Below are 21,723 nucleotides of genomic sequence, written 5' to 3' on the forward strand. Positions count from 1 at the left end.
TTTAAATGCCTCAGGGAAACAAAGAGTTCCACGCAAGCCCTAAATAATGCAGGCGAACAATCGCTGTGTCAGCACACAGATGTCTATCACTGCGGCGCAGGCAGGCAGCAGGAGCGGAGGCTGCAGACTGCAGAGAGCCGCGTGCTGCAGGCCACGGCCGTACGCGCAGAGGGCAGCTGCCACTGCCAAAGCAGATTATTTCTATTTCCACATGACTTCAACATCAAATCGTATCGATGAGCAAAGCGTCAACCTCCACCCACTCCTTGGGAGCTCACTATGCGTTTTTCTGCCTTGTCCTTCTCTGTACAACGATCTGCTTTCAGCTCCGCTTTTCTTCGCCCCTCTCCACCATCCTACCCCTCTTCTCTCTTCTGCATTTTCCTGATTTCACTCCTCTGTCTGCAGCATAGGGATACACGAGTATTTTCACAGGGACATCTCCATTGTCAGGAGCCCATGGGCTGTGGAACTGCACCAGCAGACAAAGCACCTCCCATTTCCACCTTCTGAGAAAGAGCAGAAAAAAAAAAAGATGATAAAGTCTTGCTAAAGAGCTCTCACCTAACAGCACAGACCAACTGACAACCTAGAAAGCTTTTCTTGAAAAATACCGCTGTCCATCCCCCTGCTTTCGCTGCCTGCTGTCTCAGCCCTTTCCTAACAGCACCTCATCTCTCCTGTGACCTAAATCCTTTTTAGCTGCAGTGGAGTTATCCAAATAAAGCTACTTTGCAACCAGAACTGCGTGTAACTGGGTTTGAGGGTGTGTTTGAATGTTGCAGGCACTTCTTGGCACAGAACCACTTTATACAGTTGAGAGCTGTTTCACACGTACTGTTTACATCACAAGGTAATGTCACTCCACTGCAAGCCTCCGAGAACACTTCTATTTTTGTTGACCAAATGCAATTTCTTTCCATGCCATGTTCTCTGAGCCAAGCATCAGAGAAGAGCAACAGAAAGGATTCCTGGCCACAAACAAACACAACAGCAAAATTGAACTAAGAAGAAACTCTCCCACTGAACAAACAAAAATTACCTGGCATCATTTCACTTGTGTCTCAACTTTCAAATCATGACAATGAATGGGAAAAAAATACATTCTTATATTCAATCCTTTACTACTTCCATTCTCCTAAAGACTGAAATGGTAATGCCAGGCTACAGCAAAGCTGGAGCAATGGTGCACGGTGCTGAGCCAAGCTGTGACCTAGAATGACACTCACTGAGTCTACACCAAGTAGATTTCAAATCGTTGCTTGTTTCCATCATCTGAAAATCCTCAGTGCAGACTCAATGCCATTCAGAACCAGCACAATCCTGCTGGCTTTGGGTACAGTTCACACACTTGGATATAAGCCTAACAGGCTTTGTGGGCACAGCATCATATTCTCAATTAGTTCTGCACGGATTTCTCTGTCACAGTCAACTATTTTGAGCCACAACCTATTTAGCTGCATTTTCTCCAGCACTGAGTCACGATCCGTTACGCCTGTCACTGATGCAGTCACGTTGTGTGCGACCTCTCGGCGCTGCAGCTCTCCCCGGTTCCAATCGCTCTGCGGAACATCACAGAAGTCAGGAAGAGGTTTCAGAACAGAGCTGACATTTACATCAAGGATATGCCTATCTGTTGCTTGGACATCATTTTCCACAGATTAAATGTATTAAATTGCACGATGGAGGGAACGCATGATCTAAAACTGCAAAACGAATCTAGACTGGACATGGAAAAAGGCTTCAGAGACGAGACAGAAAAAAAATAATCATTTATATTTACTTTTATTCCAAGCTTTTCTTTATTCAGCCTTACACCACTAGGGAGGCATGCCGCCCAACTGCAGGTCTCCTACCACTGGGTACACCTTCAGGAGATGCCTGACCAAGAAAGGGCATTTTTATGAGTACTCCTTTCCCTCAATATTCAACTCTCCCGAAAAGCTAGTAAAGCTCTTCATACTGCTTATTTTTTTGTGCCATGTTACAGTTCCAAAGCTTTACAGAAAACTTTGCTCAGATTGTTACAAAGCACATGGCCTTGCCTGTTTTGTGACAGCCAGAAGGCGGATTAAAAAAATCTTTCAGATTAAATGTTACTACATAGTTGCCTGAAATTTCAGGGATTGCGCTCCATCCTGGTGGTCGTTTGCGTTTCTCATTTTCCCACTAGCCACCTCTATATTCTCATTGTATACTTAAGGCACTGAGGTCCCCATCTCACATTCAAATGAATTAGTAATTTTCTGCTAAATACCTGGGTAAAACTACCCTGCAGAAAACGCAGTACTTGCTCCCCAAGAAAAAAGAAAAAGATAACTACTAACACATCGAGTGGTGCTTTCAAGTGACCTTCTTTCCTTCCAGGAGTTCAGGCACATCAGACATACACCTGCTTCAGTAAGTTAGGTGTGTGCTTTTTTCCAGGTGAACACTATTACAGTGACTGACCAACGCCTTTTAACAATGGTTAATTATGAGTTCAGAGCCACAACAGCCTTTATTGCTAGTACCAATTACCTTTGTCTTAAGCTTTGACAAAATACTTAAAAGAGGGGAAGACAACATAAAGGGAGAAAGCATGCATTTAGCAGAGGTAAGGGGTGATTTTTACTAATCTGCACCCCAGGAGGCGAGATGAAGCTATGAAAAGACATAATCCTAGGAAACAGGTTTGAGTGAGCAGAGATAAATACGGGCTGATCAAAGGCAAAGAGCTGGAAAAGGCTGATTGCAGAGAAGCTGCAGGGATGGGCTTTAAGCTACAGTGGAAAAATGGGTATTATTTTACTAAGAAAAGTGGCTGCATATCTGTGTTCAGAACTAAAGGCTGATTTTCCAAGGCATTTAATATATCACAGCAGCCCCTAGAGTTTTTCAGTTAAAGTGCACCACAGCACATAACTGGGCCTTGCTCACGTCGTCACAAATTGCCGTGCATCAAAACAGAAAACCGGATTCGATTCTTGTGGCTGCTCCATGACCTAAGTTTCAGCGCGCACACAAAAATAAAAGGCAAACCAGGAATACCATTTAGCACCAGTGAAGCATTTTGGACTAGATGATCTTCAGAGGTCCCTTCTAACCTCAGCCATTCTGTGATTTACAGAACAAGTCTGCTTTCAACAAAGACACTGAGGAAGAATCAAACCCCCCAGTTTCAAATATGTTTGTGGTCTGAACTGTTCAGATGGATTTTACAAAAGACCCAAGCCTACCTGTTTGCCTGATCTCGCCTCCCATGATGCAAACAGTTGAATGAGTCCCAGGCAAGTGAAGAGTGAAATGAATCCTAATCCACTTAAACCTCCCGCTGTGTTCTAGTTGAGACTCCCTTCTTTAGTGGCCCCATCAGAGGAGGACCTCTAAGGCACCAAGACCACGAGCATCATCTGCATCAGTCAGGCTAAATGCTACTTTTATGAAAGCAGCGATACAGACCCCGGAAAACAAGCTAGACTTAATCACATGCAATGAAGAAAACATCAAACTTATATTAAAACAAGTAAGAAGCCAGTAAGATGTTGCAGAGAAAAATTCCCTATGTAACTCTACAAACATGGAAATATAACTCTGTGGAAGCAGAGAAATACTGTGCTGAACTAACTTCAATGCAAGTAAAAAACCAACCAAATAAAAAACAACCAAACCAAACAAAGCAAAACCCAACTCTTTCTAAACATTATAGTTTTTCTTCTGGAATCGACTATCAAATGTGAACATTTACCTTTAGACTATGTTACTTTCCTCCAAAATTTTAAAACAAATTAACAGTAACTGTTGATAGTTGAAAGAAAGGATCTGACAGTCTGGTAGAAGCAATCAAATCCAGTTATTCACAGCACTGTTTCTTCTTTGGCTGAAAATTTGTAAGAGAGTCCACACTGTTATTTTAATGATAAAAGGGTGGGGTGGAGGAAGTCAGGTAAAGGTAACAGCAAATATGCAAACAGAAAATCTGCACCTTTGATTTCCAGTTAACTGAAAGAAAGTTAAAAGGCACAAAAAGGAGGCCTGGCGCACAAGGAAACCTTAACTAACACTTGGCACGTGGTCTCTGGGCACTAAGAAAGACACGTAGGCCAAGGCTTTCAAACTCCTAAGGAGTATTACAGTGCATGGGAATTTTTCCATATATTTCAGCGGATTAGGCTTTCACTTTGCTATGATGAGCAACTGTTGGTGTCTAAATAATCAGCTGCATGGCATAACATGCACACATTAGAAATCTTGCATTTGTCAGGCTTTTTTTTTTTTTAAACCCCATACATTTGAGAATTTGTGCCATATTAACCCCATTCAAATACCGTGTGCTCAGACTGTGACTGATAAATCTACATCTCAACAGCCAGAAAACAAACAAACAAAACAACAACAAAAAACCTGGAAGGCTGGATTGTTCAGGGAAACGAAGAGCAGCAGCAGTATCTTCACAGACTCCAGAAACATCCTCAAAGACACAAACACTGATAAAGTTTAAGTGTTTTTCTTTCATTGTTTAAATAAAATTTTGAGAGTAGCCATATCCCACATTATTTTCATAACAAACAGTCTGCATGACACTGGTCTGAAGTGCACAGAAACACCCGCATAGTGATTGCACAAAACATTTGTGGCACCGAAGATAATTTCAGCAAGCCCTGTTAGTTTAAATAAATAGCATTTCCTGTTATTAGGCCTTGTCTATGTAGCAAAGTTACATAAAGATAACCTAAAATAGAAACTTAAATCTAGTGAAATTAATCAGAAGACCTTCTGGGTATATAATCTTTTTTCATGATGAAAGTTGCTTGCAGACTAGCTTAACTCAATTGGGAGCAGGCTTACATTACATCAAAAGAATGTCAGCAAATGGATCTGCATTGTTCAAACACATTGTTAGTTAAACCCAATATGAGTTAATCAGTGCAAGTTTCCCAAAGAGTCAGCTTAAATGCAGTTTAATGCCAAAAAAAGGGCAAATGACAGAAAATACATAACCTCCTGAAAGCTTCTTTCTGAAAGGTGATTTGTACTTACTGAGGATGCACAACTCCCACTTGCCACTGAATTCAAGGGAATTCAGCTTTCCTCAGAGGCAGGCCACAATAGCGGAACTAACATCGTTGTATTTACTGCAAATACTTCCACTCACTTGGAAAGGAGCTGTTGAGATGGCAAAAAAAAAATGTGCTGAGATGCAGCTATGGTGCATCATAACCTATATTCAGTAAAATAATCAACTTGGAGTCAAACACTGCAGACAGATCACGTCCACTATCAGATCAACAGACACATCTACAGCCTTGCCTACAGACCTTCTGGACTGTCTCGTTCATCTTTACAACTGTCAAACCAGTTTTGTGCAACTGCGACTTGAATAAGCCTTTATGAAATAATAAAAAGCTTTTCCAGATAAAAACTACGCTAAATGTTTGATTGATATGATGAGTAAACCCATCCCATATCATACCTATTCATTATATAACAGTAGTGTTTTATTCAGTAGTGGCTTTCCAACCACAACAGAAGTGGCCGCAACTTCAGCTGCAATCAAAATTAAGCAGCTTATTGATACACCCGGATAAGCAAGAATAAATATTGCTTCAAGCACACTGCTTTGCAGCTTAGGATAAATGATATGTTTCATTCATTTCCAAGCATAATATTCAGAAAATGGCAGCTTAAGCCAGCATGTTCGTAACACCAGAATTTCATTGTTCTTCTGGAAGAAACATAGCAGACAATACCCTTTATTGTAAGGTGCTCAATTTGCAAAATTAAAAAAATAAAAATAACCCCTCCAAGTCTCGTATTTGACTTGCTTTTTGCGTCTAGAATAAAATGACAAAACTTGACTACAGATACTTCATGTAAGGAGAAAGTTAAGACTTGTTACTCAAGAGTTTCCTTTCCAAAGGCAGGCATAAATTTGAAGTCACAACCTGCTTAAGACATTACATGTCAGGTTCACTCTCTTTGTTGCAGATTGTGCATACACCTAACAAGGATTTGTGGCAAGTTGGTGTATTTAACGTTTGATAACATGAGATGTTCTAGTTTCAAAACAGAGCTATATGCTGCTTTAACAAGTGAATATTTTTGGCCAAGCCTATTGCAGCAGTTAGCAGCACTATCATAATGAGAGATTTCCCCTAAGGCAATACAAGTAGAGCATTAAAAAGAATATGAGGTTTGGATCATCCCTGGTATTTTTGACAAAAACAAACCAAGAGGGAAGAAAAAGAATTGACTTAAGATCAGTTAAGCTCCTAAAGAGCAAAGGCCTCTGTCAGTCTTAGAGGATCTGTTCCTCAATTTATTAATAAGAGAAACAAATCCAACTTCTTATTCCTTTGCTGAGAATGCCAACCAGAAACTCCTAAACAACAGCTGACCTTTTCCAATACCATTTTTTTTTCTCATGAGGACAAATCTCATTACCACCTGCCAGCCATCAGCTAGTAAAGATTGTTCTCTGCCCCAGCCCATCATCTTGTTCCTTACAGTGGAAATACTGTAACCGTTCCTATATTCAACTACCCCAGTACTGAAAGCAAAATTCAAAGTGTTTAAAACTTCTTTTATCTGCTATAGCTGTATTTCTTTGAACTCAAAGGTATATTTGGGAGAGGTAGTCCAGGAGAAAATGGTTTCAAGTACCAAACTCTGTACGTTACATACCAAGCTGACAAACCTATCAGCGCACCAAGAAGCTTTTGACTGAAATCATGGAAATATACAGCAGTGCACACAAACATGAATACCCAGATCATGGTGAGAAAACACAAGGAAACAAAAAGGCTGTTGACCACAACACGCAGCTTTGAGTTCTGGTCTATGGACAAGCCTTCCAGCACTGCCATTTCTTCCACAATCATTAGAGCACAGTACGAGAGCAGAAAACAGTGCCCTGAGATATCAAAACCATTCCAGATTCCATTGTCCTGGTGGCACTCCTGCTTGGTGGCGTACAGCTGGCGAGGCTCGTTGTGTTTACCCGAGGTAGAGCACATGCCGGTGAGATTCTCGATATACACGAAGAGTCCGGTGCAGACGTACCAGACGGCAGTGCCCACCAGCAGTGCATTAAGACGCCGCAGAGCTGTCAAAATGCTCTTCGTGGGACCATAGAGGAACTTGCTCTTGGCAAAAAGGTAGGTGGTAACTCCAATGAAGGGCAGCAGAAGCCAGAATGTCCATGCCCAAGCCACCTTGACAAAGTATCTGCCAGAGAGAAGACAGAAGAGAAACATGCACGTGTGAAATTTCATAAGAGCCAGGATGAGGGAGCTGGGGGTATGTTGTGGTGCTTGAACTAGCAGCTTTAGAGGTCACTGTTCAGAGCTGTCTAAATTAGACACATGATTCCTGCCCTCCAAGTAAAGCATAGATAAAATCTTAACCCTCTCCCCATTATTTCTCTTGGGTCCAAAACCTGAGTACTTTCTTGAACAGGTACTTCAACTGTTTCCCAGGTAGCATTCCCTTGGACCTAGATCCTCATTCAGACTCCCAGCTGACTTGCAGTTCAGCTATTGCAATTGCCTTTACCCTACAAACCCATCTAACTTTGCCTTACTCAAAGAACAGCTGCAAAGATATTCTCAGCCTGCCACCCTGACCACAGTAACCCTTTCTCTGACTTTCAGTGTTCCTCTCTTCCTCCATCTCAGACTATCTTTGCTTTCAAATCCCTTCACAACCTCACCCTCTTCATACTAAGATACCCAGGAGAAGGACTGACTCTTCTCCCTCATCAGCCCACAACACTCTTCCTCCATTTTATCTTGTAAAATAAATGAAGTAACAAAACCTCACAGTAGCGTCTGGTCCTTTGCTGTCCCTCCAGTTGATGAGGGCCGTCCTACAGCATACACAAACCCTTCCGTCTCAAAACTCACTCCCTACCTTGCCAACTTTTACTGTGATGTCTGTAAATCTTGAAAACGAGCTGACAATGTGCTGCTATCCTGTTTAACAAGATATTGCCTAACTAGTCCTGACAGTATTGCATAACTAGTCCCCTTTTCAAATCTTACGATGGGGCAGGTTCAAGTGAATTTACTACCACATTAAGGAGACCATGGCCTCTGACCTTTGTCCCACCAGCACGTTCCGATGCAGCTTGCTTCCTGTCGGCTCTCTTTACCCACAACTTTGAAAAGCATAGACAGAATCCTGGTCTGTGACCAAGCAATAGCCAGACACAGTCATAATTTAATCATCACCTAAATCAGCACCTAATACAAGAACAAGCAGGAACAAAGTTCTGCATTTTCATTAAGGTCCTAACAAAAACTGTCAGGGACTGCCCAGGACTTTAAGGAGTGCCTCCGTTGCTCTCCACTGTACAGCAGAAGGGGCACCTGTGCAGCAACTACAGCTGAAAATAAAATTCTCATTTGGCTGAGACACTTAAAAGCAAAAAGGCTGCTAACATGACTACTGTCAGCAAACCAGCACACAAGTAATCTGCGGGGAAAAAAATCGCTTCAGTACTGACAAAGCTCCCCTATTTCAGAAGGGCACGACACCGCAGTACGGTTTCACTGTAAGATCAATTCTCCTCTCTGAGCGTTCTGCCAATTGCTCTCTTCAGTCACGCTGAAAGCACTTCCTCTACCACGTGTCGCCAAGTGAACAATTCAAATCAATAAAGTAACAAACCCCCAAGTCACCAGGGAAAATAGAAAATTTAGCTTTATCTTCTGGCCCATAGCAGGCAGGGCACAGGGGCACTCGCACAGCTCAATCCCTTCAAAGCGTTCAAGCAAAGCTTTAAAGAAACGCTGAGCCTGCCGAGCCATCGCCTAAGGAGCAGAAAACAGAAGTAATAACTCTGCTTTTACAAACACGCTAAAAGACACTCAGGAGCGGAAAACAAGAGCAATAACGCTGCTTTTATAAAGATGCTAAAAGACTTATGCTTGCAAGACTTCAGCTTGCTTTTGGATCAATTCGCTGTCAGTTCTGAAAACCTGAAAAATTATCTGGGAGCTGAAGAAGGGGGAAGATTCCTCCTCCTCCTCCTCCTCCTCCCACCACGAGCAGCAGCCGGCCGAGGAAGCCGGGCAGCCCCCCGGCAGCCCCGCCAGCCCAAGCCCGGGGGACCCCGCAGCCCCCCTCACCTCCTCGCCCCCCGAGGGTCCCCCCCAGCCCTCCTCACACGTTGAGCAGGTTGCGCTTGTTCTGCATGGGCGTCTCCGGCACCAGGTCGCCGTCCTTCAGGGCGGACCCGAGGAGGACGATGCCGAGCAGCACCCAGGGCAGCCGGCGGCGGACGGCCCCGGCCGCCAGCCCGGCGCGCAGCGAGCGGCAGCACCGCTCCAGCTGCTCCATCGCTCCGCGGCCGCCCCCGGCCACCTCCCTCACGGCCTCCGGAACGAGTCGAGCCCGGCTCCGCCCGGCTCCGCCCGCCGCCACCACTCGGCCACCGCCGACCTTCTCGGGCGCCCCCGGGCGGCGCCCGCCGGGCCCCGGGCCCTGCGGTGGCGGTGAGCGGAGGAAGGAGCACGGCCGCTGTGGGCATGCGCGCCCCCCGCCCCGCCGCCATGTTGTGGCTGTACGCTCAGGGCGCCTCGTTATGCCGGGGGAATGGGGTCGTGCCGTCCTGCTTCGTCCCGTGGGAGGGTTCCTGGGCTGTAGGGGTGCCCCTGCCCCTGACAGACGGCTCAGGGGTGGACAGGGCTGCGGCCAGCCCGTGGTGGGACCGGGCTTAATCCTCTCGAGGTTCCCTCATAAAGCTGTGAGGGCTGTTTGGCGGCACTAGCTGATGTGTCTGGTGAAGGAGCTGAGTGATCCTAGCAGTGGGAGAAAGCTCTCTGCAGGGCTGCCAACACAACATAATAAATTGGGTGGACAAAAAGCACTGATTTCTAACCAAAAGTCACATCTGGCTTTAAAGAAGCTCCCGTGCTGGGCGTGCAGCTGAGTGACATGAGCAGCCCCACCTCTCACTGCAAACAAGCACAGAAAACCTGGGACTTAGGGGCATAGCATGCCCGGTTCAGTTCAATGGCACGTTGAAATGTAAAGTGGAGTACAAGCTCCAAATCTATCATGTATAATGGGAGAAATGCTGTTTAAACAGCAAGTTCCTCAATGTATGTCAATATATATTCAGAAGCATTGTTATCCCACCCTGATGTATCAAAACATTAAAAAAGAACAAAAACTACTTTTTGCGTCCATTACCAAATGGGTAGGTTGCTTCCAGACCAGAACATCAGAACAGGGCATCAAGGGGTTATACTATGCACCATAAATGAACATCTGTTCCTTGTACAGTAATGTGCCCAGCTTTCCTTAGAGAGTATCTTTCCATAGTATGCAAGAGAGAAATTGGGAACTTTCTCATATGTCCTAACATATAACTTTTGAACTTTTTTTCTGTGCCTGAAGAGTCTTTCTTGTAAGACTCCTGCACTGTTCATACTGCTGACAGCAACAGTGTCCAGACACTAGTAGTCTGTCAGTATGATGTTTGAGACCTGCTTCATCTATTGAGCTGCTGCTGCTGTCATTTCAACTTATGCTTTGAAAAATAAAACACCATCAGCAAGCAGAGAAATTGCTAAATGAACAAAGAGCCTTTATTCATCTGAACGGCCTTAGTAATAAAAAATGTGAGGTGAAAAGAAAGCAGACCCTATCTGAGACAGGATGGGAAAGTGTTTCTTGCCAGAGTGCATTTCAAAGCCTTTTTGCAGTCATCGTCAGAAAATCTATGACAACATCTGGGCTGAAAGAGCAGAAGGATACATCAAAGTCGACTGACGCACAAGCAACTCCAGTAGATATGGACAGTTTCAGCTAAGAAGGTTATCCAGGGTAAATGGCATTTGGCAATTTATTGTATGTTGTTTTTAACAAGACTGACATGGCCACGTCTAACACTTCTAGCCACAGCATTGTACCCCTGAATTAGAAAAGACAGACAGCTGTGTTCACTCAAATGAGTGAGGATAACAGGGTCTGGGAGCAGGTTTCACAGAGTCCAGCATTGTCTGCCTAAATCCCCTCCTGTGGGAGTCCAGCTGCCTTTGAAACTTTTCCTTCTTTGCTTCACAGGTTTGGGTCTCTGATCTCCAGATTGTTTTCAATGCCTGTGAGCTGGAGATGGCAAGTTGCTTGGTTGGTTGTTAATGAAGCATACTGTGGTGTCTACCACATTGCAGGAGGATTTCGTAAGCTTGGCACCTGTTCCAGATGAATGGAATTGATGGCATGGGCTGGAAATTTGTCTGTCTTCAGCCCAGCTTGAAATGTCTGAGGATTATCTCTATAAATCATGAATTCTAGCAAGTGCACTGAGCAAAGCTCAACTGGGTTCCAGGTGTCCTGCAGATTTAGACTGAATCTGTACTTTCATACCACGTGTATGCTGCCACACGCACCAGCCAAGGCCAACAGTCCTTTTGAGGAACCAATTGTAGTTCCCTCATTAAAAATAAAAAATATTAAAAAAAAAAGCAGGATTTAGATATTTTAAAACTGCAGAAAATGCTTTTACTCATAACCAGGAAATGGGGTTTATTCTAGGGCAATTGTAGAAGGTTCCCAAAATATTCTCATAGAGAGCAAATTGGTATTTGACAGCTATAAACAATAGCAAACTGAATTAATTGGTCAGGTGTAACAGATCTGTCTGTCCTTCGCTTTTTCTTACTTTTTTTCTTAAGCTCACCAAGTCACTGCCTGATTCAAGCTGAATACTTCCAGACTATTTGATGAAGACAATGTGTTTTTTTTTTTATTCCCTCTGTTTGAAGAAAATGTTTAATTTGAACCAAGGCCCCAGACAAATTCTTTCATTGACAAATTAAATTTAGCCTCTAAAATAAGCAAGAATTGATTCATTTGCAGATGTAGAACTGCATACAGAGCTGAAGAGTGGTTGGTGAGCATTGCCCCTGCACGCCCAGTTGCCCAAAGCCTCGGGCACTTATTTGGACATGCAACGTGGAAATCACAGCATCCTGAGCAGAGGTCTGAAATGAGATCCAACATGCCTTGAGAGTGTCCTTACTCCGGAGCCGTGGCAGATTTGAAGGAATCTTTCATGGTCATAAAGTTCCATGTTTTACCAGGTGTTCCATTATTCATTTGAGCAAGAACAATGACACTGAGTTGTTCTTAATTATTTAAAATAATGACATTACTTAGAAAATTAACTCATTTAGTTCTAGCAATTGTATTAATCATCCATTTCACTTTGATTGCAAGGAAACTTGCCTTTCTCATGCAAGGCTATGGCATGGATACCTTCTGCAGAATTGAGAATCATTACCTGGAAGTCACCTAACATCAGCATGCAGTTAGTGGAGAGAGACCCTGACCCTTTGCAGCTCTTGCCAGACAAGAGTGACATTTTGCTCAGTGATAGTATGGTTTCTGGGTCCACTTCTCTGTTGCAACCACAGAAAGATGCCTAGAGAATAAAAAAAAAAGCATATATATATTAAACAAAACACAAGAAAGGTTGATTCTTCTCTGACCTGAGTTTGAGCTAAGGTGAGTTCTCACCAGCTGATCTACCCTTAGGGAAGATGTGCTCCAGGGAGTGCTCCCCAGGCATCTGGGCCAGGGGTCATGCTGGAGCTCAGCACAGCCATTTGCCTGCCCCCTCAGCCTGGTCTCTTTGCCACGGATGTGGTAGCACACAGGCACAGCTTGCACCTCATCCTCATTCGGAATTAGGAGGAGACAAGGGCAACAGGTGCCCCTCAAAGCACGCTGCCTGTGGTTGCACACTTGATGGGTCTGAGTTCCCTCAGTAAGGCACCTGTCTGGACCTGGGAGAACCCCTGTCTTCCCAGCTTGCCCTCCTGTCTCAGAGCAATACCTACAACCTGTTGGCATCTGCTTGTCCATCATTATCTGCCTGCTTTTCACCGTAGGGATCGTCTACCCCAGCTCTCTCCATCCACAAGGCACTTTCCAGATGGAAACCATGGGCTCTCAGTGGCTGTGCCACCCCTCCTTTCCAAGTCTTGCTTGCTCTGTTTTTCTTGGTGAATGCTGCTCACATCTCCGTGACTGATTGTGTTTGAGTTTGATTGTTAGGTGTGCTGGGATGTTTGCACGAGAGGTGCTACATAAGCATTATCTGTGCTGTATTTTCTTTGCCTAACAGGAGCTTAAGCTTGAAGTTGAAGATAGTTTTGGCCCTTTGCTGAGACACCATCCTTCAACCTCGGTGCTCTCAGCTCTGCAGCCTTCTCTATTCACTGTCAGCTTAAAAAAGTATGCTTTGTTCCCTTCTGTGTCAGTGATGCCTTTGAAATGCAGCCAGGGCAGGGTTACCGCAGCCTTCCCATCACACTGACCTGGATCCTCACTGCCTGTCTCCGGTGATGAGGGATGCTCTTCGTACCAGCCCGCCTCATCACTGCTCTGCAGAACCAAGGGCTTTTCACCTCTGTGAGTGGGTGCTGTATTATTTGCAGCAGAAAAGCCAAATCAAGAGACAGAATAGAGAAAATGGTAATTCACAACCTGTGCGGCTGCTCAAACAAATGGGAAAGACCTTTCCCCATCCTCAAACCCACAAAGTGTTGGAAAAAGTTATGGAAATTAGCCCCAGGTAATTTGTATAGACTGGACCCAGCATTAAAACCTCTGCAGGTCACACGTTTCCCCTCAAACTCTTTTCAGATGAATAGAAAGGGTATGATCTTAGCTGAAGGGAATTTTCAGCATAGCTGGTGGTTATATCCAAAGATCAAAATATTTTGGGATACAGGGCAAAGCCTAATAAAGAACCAATTCAGTTTTCTGTGGAGTAAACTTTACTAATGCTACAAATTAAGACCTACTGCTACAAAATATTTATGTTCCTTGCTCTGCACAGCCAGATTTCAGCAGAGCAGACTAATGACAGGTCTGAATTTATGGAAGAGGATGGTCTGGTGATTAGGGCCCCGAGCAAGGATTCAGAGGGTCTGGTTTTAATTTGTGGCTCTGACAAACTCCCTCTACAGCCATAGGCAGGTTCCTTAACCTCAGTATTCCCATATTCCAGGTGGGAAATGGGAGCAGTTATGTTTTCCTGCTTCCTCAGAGATAATGCGAGGTTGCAGAGAGGTACAATAACGATCTGAAGAGCTTAAAAATAACCAGAGCTCACAAAGCTGTGAAATATTTATTCTTGCTACAGAGAGAATAAAACAGCTCATTAGCAGATGAAATGGGGATGAGATTACACCTAAAAATGTGTGATTCATGTAAGTATACGTGCACTTGTACATAAAATGGTCGTAATTAGTCATGTTTCTGTAACTACCTGACCTAGTGCAGCTGCGGTGGCTGTGTGTACAACTCCTCGCTGAAATAGCTGGCCCGGTTTGCATTCGCCTTTTTGCGCGGCAGATGATACGTGCCTTTTGGGTGTGCCAAAGAAAATCGTCACTCCCAAACACCTGCATACATGAATTAAGTTGGTTCTGTGTTGTCTTTTCTTGGTAGCTGATGTGTAATTTTTTTTTCCCCTGAATATTTAATGGATGGGATTCTCAAAGAAGCAAGGCTACTGGTAAGCAACTCCCGTCCAGTTAGATTAATTTTTCTGGTAATCCTGTGCTAGAAGTGTTGTTTATTTCTTTCATTTATTTGCTTTCTGTAGTGGTTATCAGTCACAGGTTAAACTTCATGCAAAATTCACAACAACAACGTCCATGAAGTCTTCTCTGGGTGGCCCTTGAGCTACTGTATAAAAATACAGCCTTTTTTTTTCCCCCCCCCTAAGAAAACACAGCTTGTTGTAACTGCTCAAATACGGGAAGAAAATGATCTACACTTATTAATTCAAATTCAGAAATATGAACTTCTCAGACTTTACCAGTGCATTTTTAGCTCATGTGTTTACATTCAGGCAGCTCCAGGTTCTACACCTTTCTGTTGATCAGCTGCAGGGACCACAGTTAGCAGTTCCAGCTTCCTGGCTGGATAACTGGCACAACAAACCACATAACATGAGCTGCAGCTGCTTTAGTCAAATATATAATTACAAATATTAAATGCAAAGCTAAAAAAAATAAATATGCATACATAATATTTAATCTATGCTTTACTGGCTTAGTTAATTATATAAGTGTCAGCTAGAAATGTGATGCAATTTGCCCTGAAAATAATCCCTATTGAAGTGCTCTGTAGATAAAAATAATAATTACAGAAAACATCAAAGCATATGTTGACTGGCCAGTGGACTCAGGATTGTCCTAGTCTTAATTTAGCTGTAGTTAAGAAGTTTAAATTTACACATGTATTTTTGCTAATGATTTGTTTGGTTTCTTACCAATCTATTCCCTGGGCTCAGCGAGCTGAACACCTCCTGCTGCCCTCATCTCTTCCACCACAGCCTGTCCCACATCTCAGCCTGCATCAGAAGAGGAAAGGAGGATGCCCAAGGCTGGGGAGTTCCAGCGTGATAACCAGCCACAGGTGCTATCAGAAGGACAGCGGGGTGACAGCAAGCAGCGTGAGGCACTGAGCAGTCCTCAGGACCGGGATGATGCCGAAGCCAGAACTATACAGGTGCCTGGGCTCTGAGCTCTGCTTCATCACAATTTTTCCAAGCCAGGCTCTTTCCTTCAGCATCTGTAGGAGTTTGGAAGCGCTTGTTTGGCTGTGACATGCAACTCAGCTTGCCTTGCTGCATGGAGGTGAGTGAGATCCTTGCACCTTCCCCATGGCATCCAGTGAGCTCTTACTGCCAGGCACCAGCTGGTGGCGGGGCACTCGCTGACCCGCTAATGTCTGGCCAAGCTTCCTGACATCAAGAGGAACAAGCCAGCTGCTCTCACTGAGGAATTGCATCCCAGTCCACCAGGAGCAGAGCATCCTCAAAATACTGGGGTCCTGTCTGCTCCTCACCAAGGTGGGGTGAAGGCATGGGTGTCAGCCCAACTCAAACCCCACTGACGGTGTCCACGAGCAGCAGGGAGGCAGCTCTGGGTCCATGGATGGACATCAAACTGCAGCCACGTGGAGAGCCTACCGACAGCCTAGAGCTGCAGAGGGATGACGAGTATGCTCCTGACGCCTGTTCTTACAATAAAGACCTCTCCAGTGTATTTCTCTTCTAATTTCTGTAAGAAATAAAATTAGAGCCAAATCCTAGTGCTTTAAATCTGAGCATTTAGCAGCTTTAGTTAAAGCAGTCAGGTTCTTTCCAGAAGTGTTTGTTTGTCCAGTTCAAACAAGCTACTTTTCTTAAATACGAGCCTGCCACAGATGTGTGACTCAACCCAATCCCTGTTGACATGATTCAGAGGCTAGGAAAAAATACACAAGAAGCGCATCCTGCCACTGGGCTGAGAAAAGCCCCTTTTAGGGCTGTTTCTTTAACATAGGCTCCGAACAATCAGAAAACCATTCTTCCCCCAGTGTGCAGCAGGATGTGGGCAGAGGATGGGGGATGCCAGCACTGAGCAGCACAGGGCCCATCCTGCAGCAGCATCCCCACTCCCCCAGGGACGTCAGCATTGCTGGGGCTTTGAACGCCACTTCAAAGCTGTACCCAGAGCAAGGCTTCTGTAAACTTGGGGAAACAGGTAAATATTTGTCAGGGTCAATTAAGCCTCCTCATCCCCTCAACAGTCATCTGCATGGGCTGGCAGGCATAGAGCCCCGGGGGCTTACCGAACCTCCCCAGGAGGCAGACAGACACCCAGCACTGCAGCGAAGAGGCCAGGAGGTTTTCCCCTCACCACAAACCATGAACTCACACAGACGTCTCCTTCAGCTGTTGGCTGGTAGGCAGAGGAAGGTCCTGTCCTCGTTCATCAAAGAGGAGAGAGGAGCAGAGCTGGTGTGGTTTATAACCCCTCCTCGCACCCCAGTTACTCCAGATTGGCGTCAGCTGCTCGCGGGGGCTGAGCACACACCTCCTCAGTGTCCTACCTGCTCCTGCAGGTTTTAGCGAAGGACATTGTGAGCTGTTGGTGCCAGAAGGTGTAACTTCAGATAACACTTCCAGGAATTTATGAAGTTCCATTTTCTGATGTCCACTGACCCACGCAGGGGTCCAGAGGTGTGGGGTGTGGAAGCAGAGCTGTGCTGCAGACACCCCGCCGTCGGCTGAGACACCAAACCCTACCAGTGCTCCCAACCTTTCCCTCACTTAGCACAGCAGAAAAATGCCATCTTAAATAAGAAAAAAGGCAAGGGAAAAGCTAAAACCAGCCAAGCACCAGATGAGACAGATGCAGAAGGAGGCGGCAAGGCTCCTTCCCTCTGTCCCAAACCCCAGCTGCTGGTGTCTGATCCCCCCTGCTCCACCATGGCCCGGGGGCAATGCCACCCTCCCTGACTTTTAGCCAGATGTAGACGAGCTGTAGACAAGCAGAGGCTGTAGGCAAGCGGAAAAGGAAGCACCAGGGCTGTATCTGAGTCAAGCTGGGAGCCGCGTGCCGGCCCCGAGGGTGCCTTTTCCCTTGGCTCCAGCCCCGCGGGCGCCCAGCCCCACGGCCGTCCCCTCCTCGCTGCTCTTGGCGCTGGGGCAGGGCCACGCCAGCACAGATGCGTTGGCACGAGGCACAGGCAGAGCTTTGTTCCGCAGCCCCAGCGACACCCGGAGCTGCCGATGAGCTGCAGGAATCCACCCGTTCGCCTCCCTTTGTACTTCAAAGGCCGGAGGCTGGGAAACGCAGGCTGAGCGCAGCTGCCAGCGCCCAGGGCATCAGGAGATAAGGCATTTGTCCTCAGCCGAGCTGCTCCAGTTCTGGGCTTTTCAGAGCCTCACGTGTCAGGGTGTCCCCTGGCTGGGGGAAAAAAGAGCCCAGGGAGAGCATCTCTGTGCTGGGAGAGGCACGGAGCGCATCACTCCCATTTTGGATGCGCTCAGTTAAATTTCACATCCCTACAGCTCCTTTCTTTGCATCAGTGTCAGTCAGTGGGGCAGGTGAGGACTAAGGAAATAAGGCAGAAAGGAGCACCCCAAGGCCTCATTTGCTGCTTTTCCAGCCATTGTCCTGCTTTGAGCAAAATGGTCCTTGCGAACATCTGAGCCTCCGCAGCTGAACCTGAGAAATCTCTCGCCCAGGCAGGCAGAAATCCGATGGCTTGGGTCCAGCCATCTGGACGTGGGAAAGCTCGGGAGCCCCATGAGAAAAGGGAGATTTCTTGGCAAAGGCTCAGGCAATCTTTACGGGAGAGCAGAGGGCTGGAAACACAAGGTGTCCGTCAGGCTGCGCCCGCTCTGCTGGCACAAGCCAGGAGTCCTTAAGGTGTGCAGGTACAGCAAGAGATTTTAAAGCTGAGCAAAAAATAGCCGAGTTTCTTTTTCAGCTTTGATGCCAGAAGCAGGCAGATGTCACAGCAATCCCACCCTGTGCTGCCCTGGGAGTGTGGGACCAGCTCCTGCATGGTGCTGGGCACCAGCACACCCCAAAGACGTGATGCTGCTGGTGGAGAAATGTGCGTGGGGAGCGATGTGCCCAGTGCCACTCAGGAGACCGAAAGCATCGGGGGCAGCCCCCCCGCTGTGCCTCTGCACCTCTGCGGGGAGCACTGGAGGTGCTGGATCCTGCGGTTTCCCAGCTTCATGGAGGGTTTTAACCCAGCAATCCTGCCTGCCCGAAGGCCCCATCCTGCAGCCATGAGCTCAGCCCCCGTGCCCCTGGGCACCCGGCAGCTGCTGTGCTGTGTCCCTCCATGCTCTGCTCCAAGCCTGCCTCTCCTGGCAGGTCTTTTGAGCCCTTTTCTTCTCCTGGACAAGCTGCAGATGCTGGAGGGCGCTGCTGGTGCTGCGGGGGGTGTGAGCAGGGACAGAGGGCGCCAGGGCCACCCGGGCACGGAGGTGACCAGGAAGGGTAGCGACAGGAACAAGACCTCCCTGTGCAGCCATGAGAAACCCGCCTGTGAACTGGCGCCAGGTGCTCAGTTTCTATCTTAATTTTGGTCTTGGGAAAAAAAAAAAAAAAAAAAAGCGAGCAAGCTGAATACACAGGGGCTCCAGTCAAGCTGCGGCATACACCCGTCCAAGCAAGAAAATTACACGGGGAGGCTGCCAGGGTGTCCTGACTTCACTTTGCCGGGTCTGGGCTTTTGGGGCTGTGATCCCACAGCCTCTGGCCAGCCAGGATCCAGGCCTCCAGCCGAGCTGCAGCACATCCCCGGCACTGCTGTGCAGGTAGCGCTGGCTGTGCCAGACACCGAGGAAAGAAGCGACCTCGGATGCTGTCGGCTGTGGGGTGGGTTTTTGTCCCCGTGCTTTGGCACCCAGCGATGTGCGGCCCTGGTGGGTGCTGCCGCTCCTGCTCACCCCGTGCTCACATCCCCAGCACGGGTGCAGCAGCCACAGGGACAGAGGGGATGCTGCAGGCTCTGAATGTGCACAGCAGCAGCATGGGGTGGCCACCAGCGGAAATTGGTCATGGTCTGGAGCATCATCGGCTAGTGGTAGGGGTGGGGAGCTCCCACCGGCACCCCTTTGCACCAGCAGTAGGGGACAGAGGCTGAACACTGGCTAAAAAAATGGATGGATGGGTTTCCTGCCACTGAGCCCAGCAGCTGAACATGCAGACACCAAGCACCAAGCGTGGTGAAGAACTGCAGATATACACCTCCCCGTCACGTTTGCAGGGCTGCTGGCAAACAGTAACAGCAAATTACCTTTGAGTTGGGCTTCGAGTAGCTTCCGTGCTGTTTGTTAAGTGGATTTCTAAACTTAGCCCAGTTACTGTAAAAAATACCTTCGCAAGAACCTACTGTCCGCAGCTTCAACTTCAGAGACCTTCATTTCTAGAGACGGCGGAAAAATTTCTCGCCTTTGAAAGGCGCCGATTGTACCCCAGTGCTGGCAGGAGCTCCCCGCGTCCTCATCACAGCTGTGGTGGGGAGCTGCGGGCGCGCCAGGAGAGGCGGTCTGTGTGACCCTGCTATTTCCCAAAGAGATCACTTGGGATCCTGGCAGCCCGGCAGCCTTGCCCTTTGGTGGGCAGCATTTGGCCACCGCTGCCTGAATGCCCCCAGACGCGTGGGTTTCACTTCGCTCCCCGAAGGCAGGGCTCAGCCACCCTCCTCATCCTCACCCAGAGCAGTGGGATGCCCCCCCTGGGCTTTCGGTGTGAAATCCTGGCTTTACTTCAGCCTTGAGGGGCTGAGGCACATGGACGGGGTGGTAGCAGGGTGCCAGACATCCCTGCCACATGAAACCAGCAGTGCGGACGCTTTGGAGGAGTCATTTTAAAAATGTGAGTCCTGAAGAAAGGGCCTCGGTGACACCTTCACTGCGTGTTTACCTCCAAAGTTCACAAACACATGGGAGGTCAGTCTGGGCTTTGTAATGTTGTAAAATACGGAGATCGAGTTCTTCTGACCTGGAAGTCAGGAGAACTTCCTCCTGTGATCCTTGAGGAGCAACCAAGCTCTCGGCTGAGCAGCGTTTGACTGCTGCAGGGCTCTGGCAATGTCAGAAGCCCCCCAAATCCCTTTCCATCCCTGCCGGGGTGGCACCGGGGTGGCCTGGCTCCGTTGCACCCGCTGAGGATCCGGCTGCCTCCACCACACCACCCTCCTCTGCGCCGGGGTCCGGGGAGCTCTGCAGGTCCCATCCCCCAGCACCGCCCTGTGCCACCCCTCGTGGGGATGTGTCACCCCTGCCACCTCCATGCCCGGGCGGTGGAGGATGCCCAAAGCCCCAGACCAGGAACCGCGGACGTGCCAAAGAAACCCCACAATGTGTTTCAGTCCGAAAAGCATCCGTGCACATCTCTGCTGAGACAGGGCTGCGAACCCGGTGGTTTCTCTCCTTTCTTTCCCCGATGCTCACTAAAATGAGCTCGCCGGCGCTGCTGCCTCCAGCCGAATGTGTGTGCTTCTTGGCGCCCCGCGAGCTGCTCTCTGCAGATGCCGTGTGCTTTGGCAGCCAGGCCAGTCTGGGCTGCAGGATATTACCCCTGGCAGGGACACAAACCCCTCCAGTTCCTGGAATTCGGATTGTCTCGCAGAGTGCTGATCAAGCAGCGCTTTCCCTCCACACCCAAGGCAAGCCCCCTGCCCGTCCCCGCGCGGGGCTGCTCGTGGCTCAGCTCCTGCGTGGCAGCAGGACCGCAGCAGGTTCACCTCTCCAACAGAGCAAGGCACGACAAATTGGGGAAGAAAAAGCTATTTCCTCAAATGCACAGCTCTGCAGTTCATGGCACTGGGTCAGCATTTGCTACACAGGTCTCTGTCTTTTGTGAAACAATAAATCACTGAACCCCCCCCCCCGCAAACCAGCCCCAGTGCCCTGGGAAGGATGGATGTGGAGATCAGCTCCACGGGGCGCAGACGGGAACATCCCTCCAGCACACACCTCCCACCGCCCCCGGGGCCCACAGCACCTCAAATTACTTTACAGGAGAGCAGATTCCAGGAAAACTCAAGCACTGGCAAAAATATACCTGGGGCATGTTTCAGCAGAGCCCCAGAGCAGGGGGAGGCTGCGTTGGTACCGCACGCTACCTCCATACCTGCACGCTATTCCCACTCCATGCACACGCCTGGTGCTCCCCACGTTCCCGTTTCCCTTGTGTTGCAGCGTGGGTTTGCTGGGGGTGCTCAGCCAGCGCCCGGCTTCTCCGCTTGTTGTCTCTGCCACAAAACTTTGGGCTCTGTGCGCAGGACAGGCAGTGTGCATCCATTTAGAGAGGCTCGGCGCATCCCCCATGGCAGGGGTTTGGTGCTGTGTGGACAAGCACCGCAGCCACCAGACTGTGGCCTCCGCAGCATCCTTCCCTCATCCTTTTCTCCCCGCCT

General features: G+C 47.8%; 1 protein-coding gene across 1 annotated transcript; it reads right to left on the reverse strand.

Annotated features, from left to right (window-relative positions):
* Window positions 1–4,472: 4,472 nt before the first annotated feature.
* Window positions 4,473–9,423, reverse strand: FITM2 (fat storage inducing transmembrane protein 2). Its single transcript, XM_035548202.2, has 2 exons — window positions 9,149–9,423; window positions 4,473–7,206 (listed from the first exon to the last, which is right to left on the reverse strand). Exons 1-2 carry the CDS (start codon window positions 9,319–9,321, stop codon window positions 6,564–6,566), a joined length of 816 nt encoding a protein of 271 aa, XP_035404095.1. The 5' UTR covers window positions 9,322–9,423; the 3' UTR covers window positions 4,473–6,563.
* Window positions 9,424–21,723: the final 12,300 nt, after the last annotated feature.

The sequence above is a fragment of the Cygnus atratus genome, chromosome 16 (assembly GCF_013377495.2).
Source record: "Cygnus atratus isolate AKBS03 ecotype Queensland, Australia chromosome 16, CAtr_DNAZoo_HiC_assembly, whole genome shotgun sequence".
NCBI classification, from domain to species: Eukaryota; Metazoa; Chordata; class Aves; order Anseriformes; family Anatidae; genus Cygnus; species Cygnus atratus.

Coding starts and splice junctions, on each gene's coding strand:
- FITM2 (XM_035548202.2), bottom strand. CDS start 9,321: ATGGAGCAGCTGGAGCGGTGCTGCCGCTCGCTGCGCGCCGGGCTGGCG. Junction 7,207..9,148: donor AAGCGCAACCTGCTCAACGT/GTGAGGAGGGCT, acceptor TCTCTCTGGCAG/ATACTTTGTCAAGGTGGCTT.